Source organism: Bos indicus, chromosome 25, assembly GCF_029378745.1.
Source record: "Bos indicus isolate NIAB-ARS_2022 breed Sahiwal x Tharparkar chromosome 25, NIAB-ARS_B.indTharparkar_mat_pri_1.0, whole genome shotgun sequence".
Lineage (NCBI taxonomy): Eukaryota > Metazoa > Chordata > Mammalia > Artiodactyla > Bovidae > Bos > Bos indicus.
The window spans coordinates 37,927,792-37,947,735 of NC_091784.1; the positions used below are offsets into that span (position 1 = coordinate 37,927,792).

At 42.3% G+C, this 19,944-nt stretch overlaps 2 protein-coding genes and 1 long non-coding RNA gene across 9 annotated transcripts in view; 1 reads left to right on the forward strand and 2 right to left on the reverse strand.

Annotated features, from left to right (window-relative positions):
* Positions 1-17,009, reverse strand: part of LOC139179605 (zinc finger protein 135-like) — a 30,041-nt gene extending 13,032 nt beyond the window's left edge. The window contains exon 1 of one of the 2 annotated variants that reach the window (XM_070779237.1): positions 16,879-17,009. The gene's annotated coding sequence lies outside the window, so the exon portion shown is untranslated. Of the gene's footprint in view, positions 1-8,649; positions 8,746-16,878 lie in introns of those variants that run through there. The other variant, XM_070779236.1, reaches the window with a different exon arrangement.
* On the forward strand, positions 3-5,152 carry LOC139179609 (uncharacterized). Its single transcript, XR_011563934.1, has 2 exons — positions 3-585; positions 903-5,152. It is a non-coding gene; the product is annotated as an uncharacterized lncRNA (long non-coding RNA).
* On the reverse strand, positions 2,138-18,364 carry ZNF655 (zinc finger protein 655). 6 transcript variants are annotated; one of them, XM_070779207.1, is made up of 6 exons: positions 18,208-18,364; positions 16,879-17,041; positions 15,633-15,718; positions 15,113-15,239; positions 8,650-8,754; positions 2,138-8,132 (listed from the first exon to the last, which is right to left on the reverse strand). In XM_070779207.1, the coding sequence occupies exons 2-6, from the start codon at positions 17,012-17,014 to the stop codon at positions 6,742-6,744; spliced, it is 1,845 nt and encodes a 614-aa protein (XP_070635308.1). In that variant the 5' UTR covers positions 17,015-17,041; positions 18,208-18,364; the 3' UTR covers positions 2,138-6,741. The 6 variants fall into 6 exon arrangements, with proteins under 6 accessions (XP_070635308.1, XP_070635310.1, XP_070635309.1 ...); XM_070779209.1 differs by having other exon boundaries at positions 18,081-18,209; XM_070779208.1 differs by lacking the exon at positions 18,208-18,364 and adding an exon at positions 17,989-18,200.
* Between the last annotated feature and the right edge of the window lie 1,580 nt (positions 18,365-19,944).

Here is a 19,944-nt window from a genome sequence, read left to right on the forward strand (position 1 = left end):
GCGAGTTCCCTGAGGATCCCCTGCGGGGTTGGGCTCAGAGGCGTCGTGTGGGGGCTTCCTTAGGCGTTTGTCCTCCTTCCCGAGGAGAGATTGAAGGAGGATGGAAGAGATTTCTCTTTTTGACCCTCATTGCCTAGGTGGACTTAGGACCTAAATTGGTTGTTTTTTCTTTATCATTCCGGTGTGCACCCTCCTCCGCTCTGCTCCACCCATCTCTACACCCCCGTTTCTTTCAGATCACAGGCCACGATGACCCTGCGGGCCTAGACCGGTTATCTACTCCCTCCGTGCAGCCCGTTGTGGCTTCAACACAGCCTCCCTGTTTTGCCTGGCGCACACGAAGAGGAGGAACACACCAAACGGGTGAAAGAGGAAGAAAAGCCTTAGATACAGGGTCAAGATCCAAACGCCTACTGCACCTGGAGTACTGGTTTGCAGAGGCATTATCTCATATGCTGAAGCAGGAAAAAGGGTTAAGGCAATGAGTTGTTCATGATCAAGGATTCTCCTGGTAAAGTCAAAAACGACAGCTACCAGTTGTGGAGCACTGAAAACTGACATCCCATTAACCCTCACAACAGTCCCGTAAGTTGGTATTTTTTACCATGTGCCAGAAGCGGCAGTTAGTGAGTGAACTAGAAGCAGGATTCAAACCCTGGCCTGTTCAAACCAGAGCCTGGAGGCTAACCACAATCAGCAAAGAAAAATGAAGGAAGACTGGGGGGAGTATTGTAACATGAGAAACTGCTAGAAAGAAAAACTTGTAATTATGCCCGAGTTGTAAAATTTATAGCATGGATGACATACAAACATAAGAGAGTAACCATTTTCTTAAAGTGAAGTGAATGGGATGAGGCAGCAAAATAATTCTAAAATAAATATTTTCTCTTTGATTTGTACAGAGCACCATCTATTTGAAACCATTCTTGGATTTTTCAACTACAAATTGGCACTTGTCAAGAGCATTTGCCAGCGACTGAACAGCAAGGGCATTCACCATCTGCCAGTGCTGCTGCAGTTGCTGACCTTCGATGTTCCCTGAAGGGAATTCAGGGTGGAGAGTGAGGCACCCTACTGGTATAACAGGTCTTTAGACATATTTTTAGAACTGATTTCATGATCCCAATCCTTGCATCTCCTCATATCTAGAAAAGCACTAAATCCTTTCATGATAATATCAGCTCCTCGTGACTAGCAGAAACCCTTTTATAAAATGAGTGCTTCCAAAGTTTATGCATTTTTTTTTATGCGTTTGTCACTTCTAAGTCAGGCTTTCTCGAGAGCTAACATTTCCTCAATGGTTTCCGTCTCCTCCCTCCCTCCCTCCTTTTCATCTTTTTTTCCTTCCCTTTCTTTTTCAGAAACCACCTTATCAATTTCTAAGCATTTTGAATTCCTAAAATGTGAACTGTTAAGTGGTCTGCCATTTGGCCCTAAAACAACTCTGGGCTCTCATGGCCTGTTTTTATCTGTACCATATGATTTTATTTCATCAGAACTTCATGTATTTGGACAGTAATAAACAACACAGGCAATGGCATCCCCCTCCAGTACTGTTGCCTGGAAAATCCCATGGACAGAGGAGCCTGGTAGGCTGCAGTCCATGGGGTCGCTAAGAGTCAGACACGACTGAGCAACTTCACTTTCACTTTTCACTTGCATGCATTGGAGAAGGAAATGGCAACCCACTCCAGTGTTCTTGCCTGGAGAATCCCATGGACAGAGAAGCCTGGTAGGCTGCAGTCCATGGGGTCACACAGAATCAGACACGACTGAAGCAACTTAGCAAACAACACAGAATCTAAGCCAAAAAAAAAAAAAAAGAGTGCTGCTTTGCATTGAACTCCCCCTTCACCATTGCATTGAAACCCCCCTGGAGAAGGGAATGGCAACTCACTCCAGTCTTCTTGCCTGGAAAACGCCATGGACAGAGGAGCCTGGCGGACCCCAATCTGTGGAGTCACAAAGAGTTGGACACGACTGAGCAACTAACACATACACATACACCCTTCACTGAAATCTTGTATGTTGACTTACCCCCACTGCTGCTTTGGAGCAGTCTCTCAGAGCTATCTGAGGTGCTGTCTCCCAGGCTACAATCAGCATTTTGCCCCAAATAAAACTTAACTCGCAATGCTCATGTTGTACATCTTTTTAATCGACAGATTTAACACTGGCTCCTTCATGCACTCAAATCTTGAAAGGAGTGTAAGACATAATGCCATATGATACAGATGTTAAACACATCAGTTTGCAGACTCCAGCAGGAATTGCCCGTTAGAAGGCATGTCCTACCACACACCCCCCACAGTGCCTAATGATTCCTCTAGTTATATTTAAGTTCTCTGAAGCTGAGCGCCGAAGAATTGATGCTTTTGAACTGTGGTGTTGGAGAAGACTCTTGAAAGTCCCTTGGACAGCAAGGAGATCCAACAGTCCATCCTAAAGGAAATCAGTCCTGAATAGTCATTGGAAGGACTGATGCTGAAGCTGAAACTCCAATACTTTGGCCACCTGATGAGAAGAAGTGACACTAGAAAAGACCCTGATGCTGGAAAAGATTGAAGGTGGGAGAAGGGGACAATAGAGGATGAGATGGTTGGATGGCATCACCGATTGAACGGACATGAGTTTGAGTAAGCTCCAGGAGTTGGTGATGGACAGGAAAGCCTGGCGTGCTACAGTCCAAGACTCAGCGACTGAGCTGAACTGAAATGAAACTCAGGGTGTCCCTCCCTGGACAATGCTAGTCCTGCACTGGTAAATACTTGCTCATTCATTCCCTCATTTTTAGATTTTATGCTAAGTATCTCTACTCTAATATGGTGGTTTTGATATTATTATTTACACTAATAACTTTTGGGCACTTACTATATGACCAGTAGCTTTTACATTATCTCATTTAATATTCATGCTATTATTCACCACATTGTATAGCCAAAACTAGGAAGGCTAGGGAAAATGTCCAAAGTCATAGCTAATAAAGTTCAAACATAGGTAGGCCTAATTCCAAACTCATTGCTTTGACTAGTCTTTTTTACTCAATGGATTAATTCATTTGATTAGGTTAACTGTATCCATTGGCTGGCACTAAACATACTGTCTGGCAACTATATGACTGAATGAATGAAAGGACATACCAGGTTAAACTTTTGAATGTGAGAAATTCCAGTTTCTGAGATAACCCGCTAGGGGCTTCCTTTGAACTTCTTAAATTCTCAGTTACCCATGTGGTATGTCCTAGGATGAGGCATTCTCCGAAGACCTCATTACTGCCTTGAAAATGCCACATTCATTCTTCTGCGGGACTTCTGACATACTTTTGCCTTAAAACACTCCATGCTCTCCATCTTTCTAGTCTCCCTCTATCTACTCTTGCTCAAGCTGAAAACCTAGGACTCAAACTTGATGTTCCCATTGCCCACCCACTTTGCTCCACCGCTGAATATAACCAGAGGCGGTAAACAAACTTTGATAAGGATATGTACCCATCAGTAAGTTCTAGTTAGCAGAAAAAAGTGCATTTGGGGCACAAAGAAGTGTAAATATAAACCTACTGATGGCAGTGGGGATCTCTTAGCAGGAGATGGGAATTTGGGAGATCTAACCCGTGGCCTAACATTGTCAAAACCGTCTGTGGGAGGGGGATGGTTCTACCTAGCTTTCAGAAGATACTGGGGTATTTTCTCCCAGCTTCCTGGAGCTCTGGGAGCATTTAGGATCAGCTGAAAACTGATGGTGAATCAAGTATGTAATAGGGAATGAAGAGCTATCAAAGAAAATGTCTCTTCTCTGAGTTCTGAGATACGTTAGACACCAACATCAAGATGACGGAAAGCTTTAGAGTCAAATATCCCTGACTTTGAGCCATTAACTTGCTGTGTGATCCTATAGGTTCTTCAACCTCTCTACACCTCAGTGTCTCTGTTACAGTTTGTTCCCTTAAAGAGCTATGAGGATTGTTCAAATATGTGCATATATACATAGATGTGTACACAAGCAGGTGAAGAGACAAACTTAGGTGTCCCAACTATTAGATTTCTTCTCTTCCTTCCCCGTCTTCAAGACTAAAAAGACTAAGAACACATATTATATTGGATCAATTAAATATCAGCAAGCTTAAATGGACAAGTTACTTGTCCTCAAGGATTATTTTGATTTCTCATTTTAAAAGAATTTTTTGATTGAAGTATAGTTGATTTACAATGTTATGCTGATCTGGTTTCTCATTTTTTGAAATGTTTTATTGAAAAAACACATTCTACCTAGCTCTACTCAACCCATTTACTTCATATGCCAACAGCATCCCAGTCAAGTAACCCTTTAAAGTTGTAAACATTTAGGCTTTATTCCAGAGTTCTGTGGAGGACCAAGCACTATACCTGCAGGAAGGAGTGACCTACTCCTGCTGTGAGTCAGCTTTCTGGAAAGAATTGAGTTGCAGACAGGAAGGTGATTCTAAGATCCCCAAGTACTTTGGGCTGAGGACTTCAGATTTTATTTGAAACAGATTCTCAAAGTATCAAACACACCTTTATTCAAGTGGAAGTACAAAAAGCACATTCCTAAGCCAAACGCATAACATGTGATTTTTACATTTCCTGATATTTAGAGATTACTCAACCTGCTGTTTCATAATCACCAGAGGTAACTACTGGTGGTCTCTATTAGTAGGATATACATGTTCATAGATAGGAAAGAAAAAAAAAACATGCATTTTTTTTCATATGCTTTTACATTTAGATCAATTCATTTAGGTCCCTACCTTGTCCAGATGAGATCCTATGCTTGCTGATGGCTAAAAGGTAAAATACGGCAGTAGAACTACCCTAAAGCTTATTAGGCAGAAGAGGCTTACAAAGTAAGCAATGCATTTTTGTATTAGTTGGTAAGGATCCCTAGTATTTTAACAGGTGAACTCAATCGCTGGGACAACTACTAGAGTTTTAAATAACACTTGCTTTATTCACAAAATGTTATGATGCTTAAGATGGGAAAATACAATCAAATATTTTGACATCATCTGCAGAATCATGAACTCTTGCTAGGTGTTATGACAGTGACCCTGATCTGTGGAGCCAACGTCTGTGATCAGTTTCATCAATCAAAAAAAAAAAGTTTTTATATGGCCTGTAGACGCTTGTAAAATACACACACACAAAAAAATATATATATATATATATGATATGTAAACAATTCCAAACAATGAAGCAACTGTAACAGTTAAATGTTTACAGACTTTTCTGCCATTCTTGAAATACTATCTTGAGATACTACACAAAACCCGCAATATCAGATGGAAGGCAGTATTCCTTTATGAAGATCTCTGATCTCTTAACGTACGTTCTTTATGTTTTGCCCTATCAAAGGCAGACTTGAGTGTTCTGCTGGCCTTTAATGGACATAAATCATCCTGAACTTAGACATGCAGAATAGACACCAAATATAGCTAGGCTACCACCAGTATTGTCAGCTTCTAATGTCTTTCTCATCTCTCTTAGAAGGCTGTGAATGCTAACACAGCTAAGAACTTGGGCGTCACTTGAAAACGTTTAGCTTCTTGCCAGACTCAGGGGAAACAGAATCCTTCATACTCATGAACAGACAAGAGTGTGAAAATCCATTTCTTCTAAAGATATTTTGGTTAGGAAAGAAGACACCCAAAAAGTAAGTAGGGATGGCATACCACTGGCTTAAAGCTTAAAACTAGGAAACCATCATTGAAGGTGCTTAAGAGAATGGAGAAACCAACATGAACCCAAATGCTGTGGCTGGAAAGGAATAGGATCCTCAGCAAAGAGCAGGCCCAAGAGTCTGTTTTGGAGAGAACTCTGGCTGAGAACAGTAGAAAAAGCTAAATGAGAGAAACTTTCCAGAAGTTATTGTTTTAACGTTGGTGTATTAATGTATCAGGGAAGCATTTATTGGACAATAAAAACCAATTTCAGGAAAAATAAAAATGTTTATAGGCCACATTAAAATAAAAAAGCTGGAGTTCCATAAATAAAGTATACATACCTACTTATAACACCTATTAAATAAAAGAATGCCATGAGAAAACAGCACTGCATTCACCAAGTCACTCCTCTGACTAGACTCTTCCGCAGTGAAAAAGACTGGGACTATGCATTAACTATTTTATACACAAATAATAATTTTCCCTTCAATATTTTGATATTAACTGAAGCCTGAAATATGGTGCTAAATTTTTCCACTTGCATTGTATCAGACTCCAGTCTGGTGTGGACATTCTGATGATGAAAAAAGACTTGAACTCCTACTGAAAGACTTGTCACATTTCCTATACCCAAAGGACTTCCCTTGGGTATGGATTCTTTACTGCTGAATGAGGGCTGGAAATATGGCTGAATCCTCCCACACATACACATTACATTCATAGGTATTCGGCATGAAATGAATTTGATGCTCAACAAGGTAGTTTCTTTGACTGAAGGCTTTTTCACATTCATTACAGCAATGGAATTTTATTCCAGTATCAATTCTCCAATGATACTAAGGTAGGAAAATAGTGTGAAGCATCTATCACATTCAATGTATTTGTAGGTTTTCTCATTGGTATGGGTTTGCAGGTGTCAAGAGTGCAACACTGACAACTTTCCAATGTTTGTCACATTCAGGTTTCCCTCTGGTATGAATTCCTCGATGCTGAATGAAGGTTGAGCTGGGACTGAAGGCTTTACCACAGTCAGGACACACGTGATGGCTCCCTGGTGTGACATATCATATGTTGAATGAGGCCTGAACTTGATTAAATGTCTCCCCATGTTCATTACATTCATAAGGTTTCTCTTTGGTATGAATTCCTTGATGGTGGACAAGGTGGGCTCTCTGACTGAGGCTCTTTTCCCACGCATCACAATCAAAGGCTTTTTCTCTGGTGAGGACTTCCTGTTGCAGGACAAGATCTGAGCTATGGCTGAAATTATCCTCATAATCATTACACTCATAGGATTTCTCTTTCCTATGAACTTTGTGATGCTGAATAAGGCATGCGGTTTGACTAAAAGCTTTTCCACTTTCACTAGATTCATGCGGTTTCTCTGTGTGAATTCTTTGATGCTGAATAAGATGAGAATTCAACCTGAAGTCTTTTCCACATTCATTACACGTATAGGGCTTTTCTCTGGGACGAATTCCTTGATGTTTAATAAAGGTCAACCCGCAGTTATTGTATTCATAGGACTTCTCTTCATCATGGACCTTCTGATGTTCAGCTTGATGTGAGGTGTGACAGAAATCACTGCCACACACAGTACACTTACAAGGCATCTCTCTATGAACTCTCTGATGTTGAGTGAGGTGTACACTACGACTGAAGACCCTTTCACAACTGCTACATTTATAAGATTTTGCTCTAGTGTGAACCCTCTTATGCTGAAGTATGTCTGAGCTCTGATTACAAGATTTGTCAGACGCCTCACAGGATTTATCAGATGCTTCACATTTATAGGGTTTTTCTCTAGTGTGTATTCTTTTATGTCGACTAAGACTTGAACTCTGACTGAAAGATTTTTCACATTCTTTACATTTGTAGGGTTTCTCTCTAGTATGAATTCTCTGATGTCTAGAAAGGGCTGAGCTCTGATGGAAGATTTTCTCACATGCATCACATTTATAAGATTTCTCAGTGGTAGGAATGCTCTCACAGTTACTAAGGTGGGAGAGTTCCATTAAACTGTCCTTATAATCATTACTGTGAAAATCCTGCGTTAGATTTATTTGTTCCTGTTTACCCACTGAATTCTGGTTGAGGCTCACATCGTACTTATCAATGTCATCAACATTCTGTATTCTAAGAACTCTCTGATCTGTATCAAGAGTAGAGTCCAGACTGAAGCTTTTTTCAAGTTCGTTACATTCATTGTTCTTCTCACTGGTGAAGGTTTTCTTACTGATTGTTATTTGCCTAAACTCTCTCTCCAGGAAGAGAAATTTTCTTAGGATTTCCTGAAGCCTTTCTAATCTGTCCTCAGGCTTATACACTTCTCTAGTCTCAGGAACTTGGGCAATATCCTTTTTGAATCTTCCTACTCTCACTTTGTATGAATGTACTTCTTCTGGAATTTTCTGCTTAGGAATCAACAGCTTGTTCTCGTCTCTGGTATCTCCATCTGATTCAATATATAAATAGAAAATGCAAATATAATCTGTACCCTGTGCTTAGAAAAAGAAAACTTAGAGGAGAAAACTAAATAATCTACAGTCTACCAGGGTAAGAGAAGTTTATTTACTTTGAAACACAGGCACAAAATCTCAACAGCAGATGTACGGGCATGAATAGGAGCAGTGAGGCAGGATCCAAGTGGTTCAGGGTGTGACAGAAACAGAGGGCAGGTTCAGCAGAGTAAGGAGATAACCAATTAAGGTGTTTCAACAGAGATAACAGGGAACTAGTTCAACAGAATTATAGATAAGTAACTTGAATAGGGACCTACTACATCTTATGGATAAGGGACAAAATAACTGGAAAGAGTTCATCAAAAAAAAGGGGGGGGGGGGGGAGGAAAGAGCTCTTTATTCAGGGATACAGACAGAGCTCTTCACTGACTTCCAAAGCAGCTACAGCTTGGCTTAACAACTAGACTCTACTTCCCAACTAGTTCATCTGATTGATTCTGCCTTACTTACCTGAGCAGTCATCTCTTAAGACTTCTCTATTCTTAGTTTCCAGATCAAAGACTTGTAGATCTTGTTCCAGCTGGGAGATCCCATCAGGCTTGAAAATTGGAAATCCTGCTCACAGAGAAGGAAATGGGATGTGGCATTTTACCCCCAGATACTACATTTTTCTCTTAATTAGTGGTTAATGGAGAGAGAAAGTAAATTCTTAGAAGACATTAGGAAGGCCTGGAGAGTGAGAAAGCCAAAGACCTTCAACACAGAATTCATGTTTGTGCTCTAGAAAGAGGTATGCTAAGGGGCAAGCTAAGGAGCATTTAAACATACTCAGTTAAAAATATTCATTTAAACATACTCAGACCAGGGAATTTGTGCATAAGTAAGTGTGTACCTATCTTCACAGAAATTATCACTCTTACTCTTTACCTATTGCTTATAGATCAATCTTTGTATCAGACCCAATCTATAAGTATTAGACCTGGTCAAAATGGAGGGTGTCAAAATATGACTCTGCTGGACTACAGGAAGGTCAATTCTCAGGCACCTGTTGTATGGTGAGCTAAACTGTAGCAATAAAATCAGTGAAGACTGAATAAATACTGCAAGGACCAATTTCAGGAAATAATTCATTTTAGGGCATATGAGGAAACAAGTAATAATATGACACATCCTTACCCCTTAGGAGCTATACTCTTGTTGAACAAATGTTTATGGGGTGCCCACTATATGCAAAGTATGTAGGAAATAAGAGCCCAGGCAGATACAGTCCATCCCCTCAAGGACCTTACACTCTAATTGCAGAGACAGAAACAACTTACTGTAATATTATGTAGTGAGGAAAGTGCAATAAAAGTTCATTTTCATATAAAATGGTCTCTCTGGCTTGCCTAATGGACTGCTAAGATCTAATCTCTTTTAAAGCAAAAGCAAGAGGCAGTCTGCTTCTGAGGGGAGAACTATTACAGTATCAAAGGGGCAGTTTTTACATGTCCTCAGCCCACAAAGCTTCTAGTAGCACACATGCAAGGTCTCACTCAAGCCCCTCATCTCCAAAAGCCTTTCTCTTCACGTACTGAATGTCTACAGAGCGTATTATTTGTTCCTATCCTGTGCTGTGCTTAGTTGTTCAGTTGTGTCCGACCCTTTGAGACTCCACGTGCTATAGCCCACCAGGCTCCTCTGTCCATGGGGATTCTCCAGGCAAGAACACTGGAGTGGGTAGCCTATCCCTTCTCCAGGGAACTTCCCAACCCAGGAATCGAGCCGGGGTCTCCTGCATTACAGGCAGATTCTTTACCAGCTGAGCTACCTGGGAAGCCCCCTTCTATCCTGACATATCTCTACATAATGGAGTTTTATAGACGTTTAAAAACTGTTTCTTGGTATTATCATTCCTATTTGATTTATAAACTTTGATGACAGAGACTATATACATTGTATCGTGCACTTCTTTCGACTCATTTACTTAAGAGCTACTCATTGACTGCTAATTTTGTGCCTAAGTGTCAACAGGTAATCAAGAAAACTATGATAAACCAATAGCTGTCCTATGAGATTCCACGTGAGAGTCTATGAGCAGGGAGACCAGAATAGATGTAAGAAAGGCATTTACTGTGTTTCTGAATTCTCTTGGGCATAAATAGAGTCAATTCTCTTTCTGGACATTTATTAATTTAGTTAAGATCATCTATGTCAAATCAAATAGTTTTTTCAAGTTTAAGGAAAAAAAAAGGGCATGAAGCAGCAACTACCCTACTCAAAATTCTGGTAACACAATTTGCAATTTTTAATAGATATTTATTAAGATATTTCTAAAAAAAAAAAAGATATTTCTAAGTATTTGATAATCAAAATTAATTTTCGTTACTCTTTGAAGTGAAAAGTGAAAGCTTTAGTCGCTTAGTTGTGTTTGACTCTTTGCGACCCCATGGACTGTAGCCCACCAGGGCTCCTCTGTCCATGGAATTCTACAGGCAAGAATACTGGAGTGGGTTGCCATTTCCTTCTCCATAGGATCTTCCTGACCCAGGGATCAAATCCAGGTCTCCTGCATTGCAGGCAGATTCTTTACCATTAGAACCACCAGGGTAGCCCCTCTTTACTCTATATGTACACTTAAATCACATACACAGAATAAAAAAGATCATCTTCGTGTGGGATTAGGAGTTTGATTTTAGACATGTGTTTAAGGTAATATGCAGGAAGGTATAAAAGAGAATGCCTAGCAGTGAGAGATACAAGACTGCAATTTAGAAAAGAAAACAGGATCCAATATACAGGCTTAAATTTAAAAGTCACTTGTATTATCAAAATATTAAGCTAAGATTCACTAAGCTTTGGTAGGTGCAAAGTGTCATTCCAAGAATCTTATAAACTTTCACTTACTCAATACTCACCACACCTTCATGAGATAGGAATTATTACTGTGCCAATTTTACAAACAAAGATTTGGAAAACTAAGATTCAGAGAGGTTAAGTAACTCACCCAAGGTCATGATAACCAGTGAAGCTAGGGCTCAGACACTTTTATTTCAGAAACTGGCCTTTAAATAATCTGCTAGTAAAATAAATAATGATTGTGAATGATATCTATCCCTTCCTCTAAATATGTACAGAAAGAGAACAGAAGACCAACATAGTGACAATGAAGCAAAAGGTGAAAACAGTAAAAAGAACAGAGAACCTGTAATTAGAACAATACATAGAGAGTCAGGATCCAACAGATTGAGAATCATGACTCTTAATTAAAAGGGATGTAAGAGAACATTTAGTGTCAAAGAAATGAAAATCTCTTTATAATAAAAACCCAAACCACTGGGCACAGTCTGAGCAATATTCAATTTGAGAAAATAGCATTATAAAGAAATAATTGAACACTCTCCTGAAATTTGTTTGTATTAAGAAATCTGATCCATAGCTCATTCTCTCTTACTGTCCTTTCCAAAAAAAAAAAAAATTTAAGTAACTACCACTAGCCCCGTACTTACATATATAAACTAATTTAATCCTTGGCATAACTCAGAAAGCAGACATTATTTTTCATGTTTTATAGATGAAAAAAACCATTATAATCCATTTATAAATAATCTCCTCAATCACAGGCAAATGGATCTCACAGTTAATATTCTTTCCAATCTATAAGAGTCACAGAGAGCACTAAAGCAGGTTTTCTTACTACTGGCCTGAATGCTTTTTTCCTAGATTTAAGTCAAAAATCTATGCTTTCAAAATATGCATTTGCTTTAAGTTTTTCCTATCTAAAATTAATTAAAACATTTTGATTTTTTAAACTGCAACCTTGATAGTGTTCTAATTTTTAACTTCACCTGATCTTTAAAAACAACATTTAAAATTCACCTCATTGTTTGTTGCCTGTACCAGTGTTGTGCTAAGATTTTAGCCATCTGAAAGCTTCATGCTTCTCTTCCTGATGGTTAACACACAAAATCTCTCCTTAGGAATACATTCTTGTATAGATATCTATTTACGATGGAATGTATCCTTTAACAATTTTACTTTTTCTTGAATCCATGCCCTTTCTGCTCCCAAACTGTATAAACTCACGCTTGTCTGTCCAATTTATTGTGCCTATTTTAAATTATCATCAGAATACTGAGCCATAAAAATATACAAAACACCACATGTGGTTGAACTGACTGTCCTAAAGTATAAAACAGTGAAAAAGCATGGGCTTCAGAGTCAGATCTGAGCCCCTAACCTAGCTTTCACCCTGAGTGGATCACTTAACTTCTCTTAGCCTCAACCACCTCAGGTAAAAAACAGAATAACATCTGCTGAAAGAGTTACAGTAAGGATTAAGTGAGAGATACATAAAGTACCTAGTATCAGTGAATAGCTGTGGCAGTGAGAAACATTCTACACAAAATCATTTCTCTCCTCATGACATTGACTTCAAAAAGGAAGGGCTATGTGCCAAACATTCCTGATTTACCAACTCCCTCATCACCCAGCAGTTCTGTTAAGCAGGTTTCTAATGCTGTCGTCTAAGAGGGCATCTGCCACACTGCCCCATGTGAAATACAATCCATGTCTTTTTCCTGATCTTAATCTCCAGCACTAAGTCACAGATAATTTCCCTTTGGGCATGACCCCCAAGCCAGTATTTCACTCACTGTCAATAGTATATGCTTCTTTTTAAGATTAAGTAACGAAAATTTTTGCCTAGTATTTTATTACTCTGTTCCTACTCTGTATATTTACACTATGTAGTGGAAGCACTTAACCAAAAGACCAAGGCTCTGATATCCGTGACAAATACAGCTCAGAGGTACTGTCATGGGAAAAAGATATGAATTGGAACCCACAGCTGCTAAGTCAGAGGCTGAGTTATAAAGTGCTTATTTTACAATGCCAAACATTAAGCTAACTACAGGTGGAGTTTGCTGAATCCCCAAATATGAAAATGACTTCCCAAAGACTGTCAAAAATAGACAGTCAAAAAAAAGACAGCCTCAAGGAGAGGCTGAGCACTTGGTCAAAGAGCAAGTTGAGTAGTAGGGTTTCTTGAATGTAATTGTGCCCAGCATGTGCGAGTGTACAAACGTGTCCTGTGCATGTGCAGAGATGACAGAGGAAATGGGATCAAATTCAGCCTAATAGTAAGCTGTGTTATTAGGCTGAATGAAGTACTTAGAAGATGCTTTACTTCAAAAAGTAGACAGGTAAACTGTTGGAAATTATGTAATTATTAGGTAAAATTAACAGTAATTTACAATTACATATCACTTTGTAATTTACAAGTTGTTAAATATACATTGGATTTAATAGCCTGAAATAACCTGAATTCTTTTGCCCTCCCATTTGCCCTCCATCAAAGAGCCTTTAAGGAACACTTGATCCAGGAGGATTATATAAATGCATCAATCTATACAATACTGTAAAGAATAAAGGAGACAAAGACAGGACCCTGGAGGGGGTCACAGGGATTTAAAGGAAGGAAAAGACTAGAATGTTAAACATGAGGAAGGCCCAGGGGTCTCAGGAGATTCACGCAACAGATGGGGCAGTTTGTGTTCACTATGGAAAAGGAGGGGCACATAGCATGTGTTCCACAGTCTAGAATAACATGGAAAGGTCATAACTGAAGAGCTGGAGTCGAACTCTGTGGTTTCTGAGAACACAAGTCGATGACCACCAACCATGGCTTCTGAATGAACTCAAAATTCAAGGTTCAAAATTCTGGTTGCAACGGAGGGCATCCTTGGCCCTTGGAAATTTATCAAAGGTGATTTGAGGAGCTGCAATTTTACACAGTGGTAGCCTCCTGGGAAACATCTACTCCATCAATCAAGTGTAAGATCTCACAATCGTGGAAAAGGAGCTTCCGAGCGGGGACGAGCACTATCGATGGGAAGCCGACACCTGGGCCATCTCCTGGAGATTCCTGCTGAAAGGATGGCAAGTGTTTCTCCAGAGAAAGCACTTGCCTGGGTATGACTCAGGGCCGGGCAGGAATTCACACTATGAATCCGGGTGGTGGGAAGGCGGAGAAGTATGCCTACAAAGATCAAAGAGCCAGGAATGGAAAACACACTACAAACCTTCCCAGCGGGCAGGCTGCCTCCCCACAGACAAGAATTAATCAAGGAGACAAAACACCACCCTGGATGCCACCAGCACAGGCAAAGCAAAAAAGAAAAAAAAAGAGAAAGAAAAGAAAGAGTGTGATTAAGTACTTACATAACAAAGAAAAGAGTAGCAGAGACAGGCCAAAAAAGAAAGAGGAAAAGGAGCAATGTTCACACCAAGGCGGGTGCTGGCAGCTCCCCCTGATGCTTCTCTAGAGCACTACAAGTTGCCTCATCTCAGCTGCCAACTGCACCATCCAAATGACAAAGGAGAGACTTGGTCTAAGTGTGAGACACTACTGCTCGGGTGAAGCAGGGATTACTGTCTGGATGACTCACTGAAATGTACTGGCAGTAAGTCATGCCTTGAGATCAAGCCTCTGAAATTCTGCCTGCTTGCAGATGAATTAAGGGGTCTTAAGAGGTGAGGGATTACTCAATGAAGATTTTAGCCTATCTTGAAAAAAAAAAAAAGGCATTTCTTCTTCCAAGAAAAATGGGAAACTCTCAGATACAGGGGCACTGAATTACCAGGAAGAAAAGTGTCTGGTTGTGGGTTGGGAGGCCCTAGAGTCCCTCTCATAAAAAAGGGAAAGATACGGAAATTGAGAACTCGCAAAGCACCAGCAAGTTTCCCTTTAGTAACAGGGAACAGATGTCCCACAAAAGCAGTAAACGTTAACTGAGGATAAGGAGTAGAATGTCTCCTCTTGACATCCCCAAAGGAAACCCACTCCCAGAGGAGATGACCTTAAAGACTGAGGTCTCAAGAGGTTCTAAGACCTGGAATTTGAGCCCCACTCAGAGACCTCATACCTACTCAAAAACAAGGAAGTAAAGAAACCCTAATAGGTAAACTGAATAATAGGAAAGGCAATCCTTACCCAGTGAGACCAGGTTCCCATAATTCTCTAACATCACTTCTCTGTAGAGAGCCCTCTGAACAGGGTCCAGGCATCCCCATTCCTCTCGAGTAAGGTGCACAGCCACATCCTCGAATGTCACAAATTCCTGAAATAACACAGCCTGGCTGCTCTGGTGAAGGCGGCCACCACAGCATCACGGCCAGAGGACAAAGATGACACAGAGGGTCTGCAGTGTGCATTTACGTTGGAAAGGAGGGAGAACAGAGGAGCATCTTGGGAATAGGTTCCACAACCTTTTAACATCTAATAAGCACCCATGATAGCACCAAGGATAAAGGAACAGTGTTTACTGGTGGTATTGGGGAGATGGAAAGGTGTTTCTGTGAAGTCCGGGTCTCTGAGGAAGACAGGCACCCAAGCCGGGATCTGCTATTAAAAAAAGATCTCCAGGCAAGGCTCATGGATGGGATGAGGAAAAGGGCCACGCTCAATCAGCAGCAATAGTCCCTGAGGAAAAGCAGAGGGTTCCTCAGCTCACCTGGTACCTGGCTGTCAGGAGCGCAGCTGCCTGGTCTCCTGGGCTTCCCTCGTGGGGAAGAGAAGACACCTGGGGAACAGGTGGAGCTGAGGGAGGAGAAAGGAGCCAAGAGTGAGAGCAGCCCTTCCCAGGGTGCCCTCACAAAAGAGAGTCAGTGGGACCCTTCTTCACATCGACATTACAGCAAAACCAATGAATGTTTATCAGATACTGAGTTTGTCCTGCACCATCTCAACACCTGCATGCCCTCCTTCCACGTGTTTAGACCCATGATTCAGGATTTTATTATGAAATCTCATATTGCACTATACCCCCATGTCATGACATGAATGTCATGTCAAAAAAGTGAGCACCATTACCTGTTTTGCAGATGGCAAAGCCAAGCATAAAGGTTCGCAGTGACTCATCCAAGGCCATGGTTATTTAGTAGACTTCTGACCCTCTCTCAGACACTGCTCTGTAAACTTTTGAGAATGAGCACTGTCTCTGCAACCAGTGTGTAAAGCCCCCAAGAATAAGGAATGGTCATGTTTCCTCATAATCCTTTCTACACTAGCACAATGCCCCACAGCACTTAAAAGGCATTCGGTCGGTGTTCATGACACACAGGTTATTTCAGGCACTGCAGTTGGCCACAAGTAAATCTCAGACAAACTTCATACAAAACAAAGGGAGTACAAGACAGATCAACCTATCTCTATAACACATAAAAATGTTATTTTACAGTCTGTATGTGATATGTATACATTGCTCCAAGCCCTGGGCTCAACCAAGGAATTAAATGGTTGCTTTCTTGATCAAAATTAGAGCAGTCAAAAACACTGCAGTTGCAACATAATGGCAGCTGGTAAAGCCCAAAAGGTCAAGGAGGGAAGAAACTAAGTTAAAGAAACAGAGGGTAGGGACAGGTCCTAAATCTAAGAGGAAGTGAAAGCGAGGCAAGGACTGTGAGGGGTGGCAAAAGCAGCATTTCTTCTAACTTATGTGGTAACTGGCATGAAGTGAAAATTACATGAAAGAAAAAAGCCTGAATAGAGTGAGTGAAGACCACTCTGCCTATTAAAGGACAGGCTGACCTCCACAGAGGGGCCCCGATCAGGACTGAATTGAGCCACATCTGTCCCTCCCTTCCAGACCTCCCTCTAGGGGCCATCCTCTCATTGAAGCCCCTGGTCTCTCTCATCCCAGGCCCAGGAGCCCCTCTACATTCCCATTCTCCTGGATGGAAGTGTTCTCTCTGCCTTACCCCCAGTGAGTCCCTGTTCCATGTCGGTGTCCTGCACGAACTGAGGCTCTGGGGACAGACCCTCAGAGTGGGTCTCCAAGGACTGAAACTGGACCACTGGAGATTCTGCTGCTTCCTGGGCTGATACCTCCTCCATCCCTGTTCTGGAGGACAATGACCATCACTGCGGAGTGAGATGAGAAATTATTGTAACAAGTTAAAATAGCCCATTATTTGACACCCTCATGACTTAACCAAGTATCTTACACACTGCAGACACAGTGAAAATACTTAATAACAATTAACCACCTAAATATAGAGCAGAAAGAAAAATGGACATCATTCACTTTCAGACAGTTAAGAACCATGTCATATGGTCCAAGTTTGCAGGTTTATTTGAACTCCACTAATTCTGAACTTGTGAAATTTTTTAAAATAAAGACAAGACAATTTAATAGTACAGAGATATCTGTTGAAATTCAAAATACCTGAAATTTACAAACTTCTTTCAAGGATCAAGTGTGTACCGAGAGAAATACATTAATTCTTGAGAAATACATTATTACTCGTTATTTTTTAAAGCAAGACCCTGAGGAATTATTTGGTAAACACTGTCAGCCCATTCTGAATTACTGAGTAACCCTGAGTGAATGAGTGAGTGAAAGTCACTCAGTCGAGTCCGACTTTTTCTGACCCCATGAACTACAGTCCATGGGATTCTCCACTCCAGAATACTGGAGTGGGTAGCCTTTCCCTTCTCCAGGGGATCTTCCCAACCCAGGGATTGAACCCAGGTCTCCCGCATTGCAGGCGGATTCTTTACCAGCTGAGCCACAAGGGAAGCCGTGACTGACGACTAAATTCCACTTTGGGGGTCAGACCCTTCGATAACTCAGACTAGGTGGGCAGGCCTCTTCCCATGACCCTGACAGGAACAGGGAAGGGCTGCGACTCAAACAGGTCGGACTCGTTGTCCTTCACACCCAAGGACGCGGCAGGGCCCCGTCCCCCTTCCACACCCTCAGAAAGGGCCCTCAGAAGGCCTCGCCCGGCGGTACCGTCCTCCCACTTCTCTGCTCTGTCAAGGAAAGGTCCCAAAAGAGAGAAGCGGGCCCCGGAAACCCATCTCACAGCAGGCCACGGTCACTGGGTCCTGATGGCCGGGCCCTCCGTCCGCCGGGCGTCGGGGCGAACCCTGACTGAAGAGAAACTGGTTGTCGCACCCCGGCCCTGCGCGCTCCTGGAGACGGGAACCGCCGTCAGCCGGAGCCAGGAGACTCCTGCTCCGCCCCAGAAGGCTAAACAAGGCTCCGACCCAACGCGACCTCGGGACGGCTTCCGGGGACTCACCAGGGTGGAGGGAAGGGCCGGGCAGCTATCGCGTCGCGGACACCCGTGCTCTAGAAGCCGGCCCAGGGTTTGGCGGGGGGGGGGCGCGCGCAGAGGAGGAGCGCTCTAGACTGCTCGGAGGCTGCGCTTCTCTCTGGCACTTCCGGAGGCGGAGTCCGCCAGCGAGGACAGGGCGGGCCCCGGATGAGGGCCCCGGATGAGGGCCCCGGATGAGGGCCCCGGATGAGGGCCCCGGATGAGGGCCCCGGATGAGGGCCCCGGCTCATTTCCTAGGCTTTTACATGTCCTGCTGCCGGTCTCACCCTCCTGCTGACCCTGACTGGCCACTCTAGCCAGTACACAATAGTGACCGCAGCCGACCCGGATTTGGGAAGGCGCCCCCGCTGGCCCATCCCTGGCTCCAGCCAACCCTCAAGACTCATCGCAGGATGGTGGCCCTTGCGCTTGGGGGTGGGTGGGTATGAGGAATGAGGACGAATGGCCCACCTAGTGGTCCGACTTCCATGAATCAGCCGGTAGGGAGCTAGCAAGGGTACAAACCACGCTGATTAAAGCCAGTGTTGAAGGCGCCTTGGTGATATGAGGACCTCAGAAAATCCTAGGACTGACACATAACACGGTTCTTGGGGGGAGGTAGGGGCACTGAGCAAGCTGGAGTGGGAGAGAGAGACTGGGAAAGTGTTGTGTTCCTGATGGAAAGGGCTGTGCAGCAAGGATGGATAGAGCAGGAGCATGTGAACAGGCAGTCCCAGGGCTGGCACAAAAGCCCCTGGGGCATTGTAATCTCCTGGATCCTTAGGGAATGTGATGTCCTGTGGTTGAGCTAGGTCCACCAGGAACTGGCAAGTTTCCTAGAGAATATAAACAGTGATTTGAAAGGGACTTTAGATACTTTTCCTTTGTTTAGGCTCACAAATCAGGTATTACCCTTTAATGATGTTTGGCATTTCCAATTAAAAATAAGAAAAATCAAGTGTGACAGTCTCCGTGCTTTTTCAAACTACATGAGCCTCTGGAATACTCTTATATGCCTTCCCTTTCTTCCTTGAGTATTTCAGGGATCTAAAACAACTTTCTATGACATAGTCTTTCTAGCCTACAGTATTTGTCACAATGGAGTCAGCATCATAGATAGGAAATTCATTGTTTTTTAAAAAATAAAGCACTGCTTAGTCAATTGCTTGTTGGACAGCTCCAGTTGAAAACTTTTTGTGTGTTGAACAAAACTATACCTCCTGTTGATGTCTGTTGTTCCTATTGAGATCTCTGAGACACATTACTTCCTGCTTGTCATTAACAACTTAGTAAGAATTAGGTCGTTTGCCCAATGGGCAACAAGTCAAACACTGAGAAAGTGAGGTTTGCAGCTGAGAGTTTATCCACAAGACAGCCGAGTGAGGACATAGGAGAACAAATCTCAGATCTACCTCCCTGTAGGTGAAGGGCATGAGATTTTTATGGGATAAAGAAGCAGAGGTCTTAGGTGTGGGGAAAAGTGAGGTAATCAGTGTTCTACACAGGCCTATCAGTTACAGGGTTCATAATGGGATGCATGTTACCAAATACAAGCACTTAGGGACTTCCCTAGTGGTCCCGTGGTTAAGACTCCTTGCTCCCAATGCAGGGAGCCTGGGTTCGATTCCTGGTCAGAGAACTAGATCTCACATACCACAGCCAAGAGTTCAAATGGCACAACTAAAGATCCCAAAAGCTGCAACTACGATTTGGAGCAGACAA

What these genes read in the sequence shown, in the direction of transcription:
- ZNF655 (XM_070779207.1), bottom strand. Translation starts at nt 17,014, where the DNA reads ATGGAGGAGGTATCAGCCCAGGAAGCAGCAGAATCTCCAGTGGTCCAG. An exon ending in GGAACAGGGACTCACTGGGG is followed by an intron (nt 15,719 to 16,878) that starts GTAAGGCAGAGA and finishes CTCCTCCCTCAG; the next exon opens with CTCCACCTGTTCCCCAGGTG. An exon ending in CTTAAGAGATGACTGCTCAG is followed by an intron (nt 8,133 to 8,649) that starts GTAAGTAAGGCA and finishes ATATTGAATCAG; the next exon opens with ATGGAGATACCAGAGACGAG.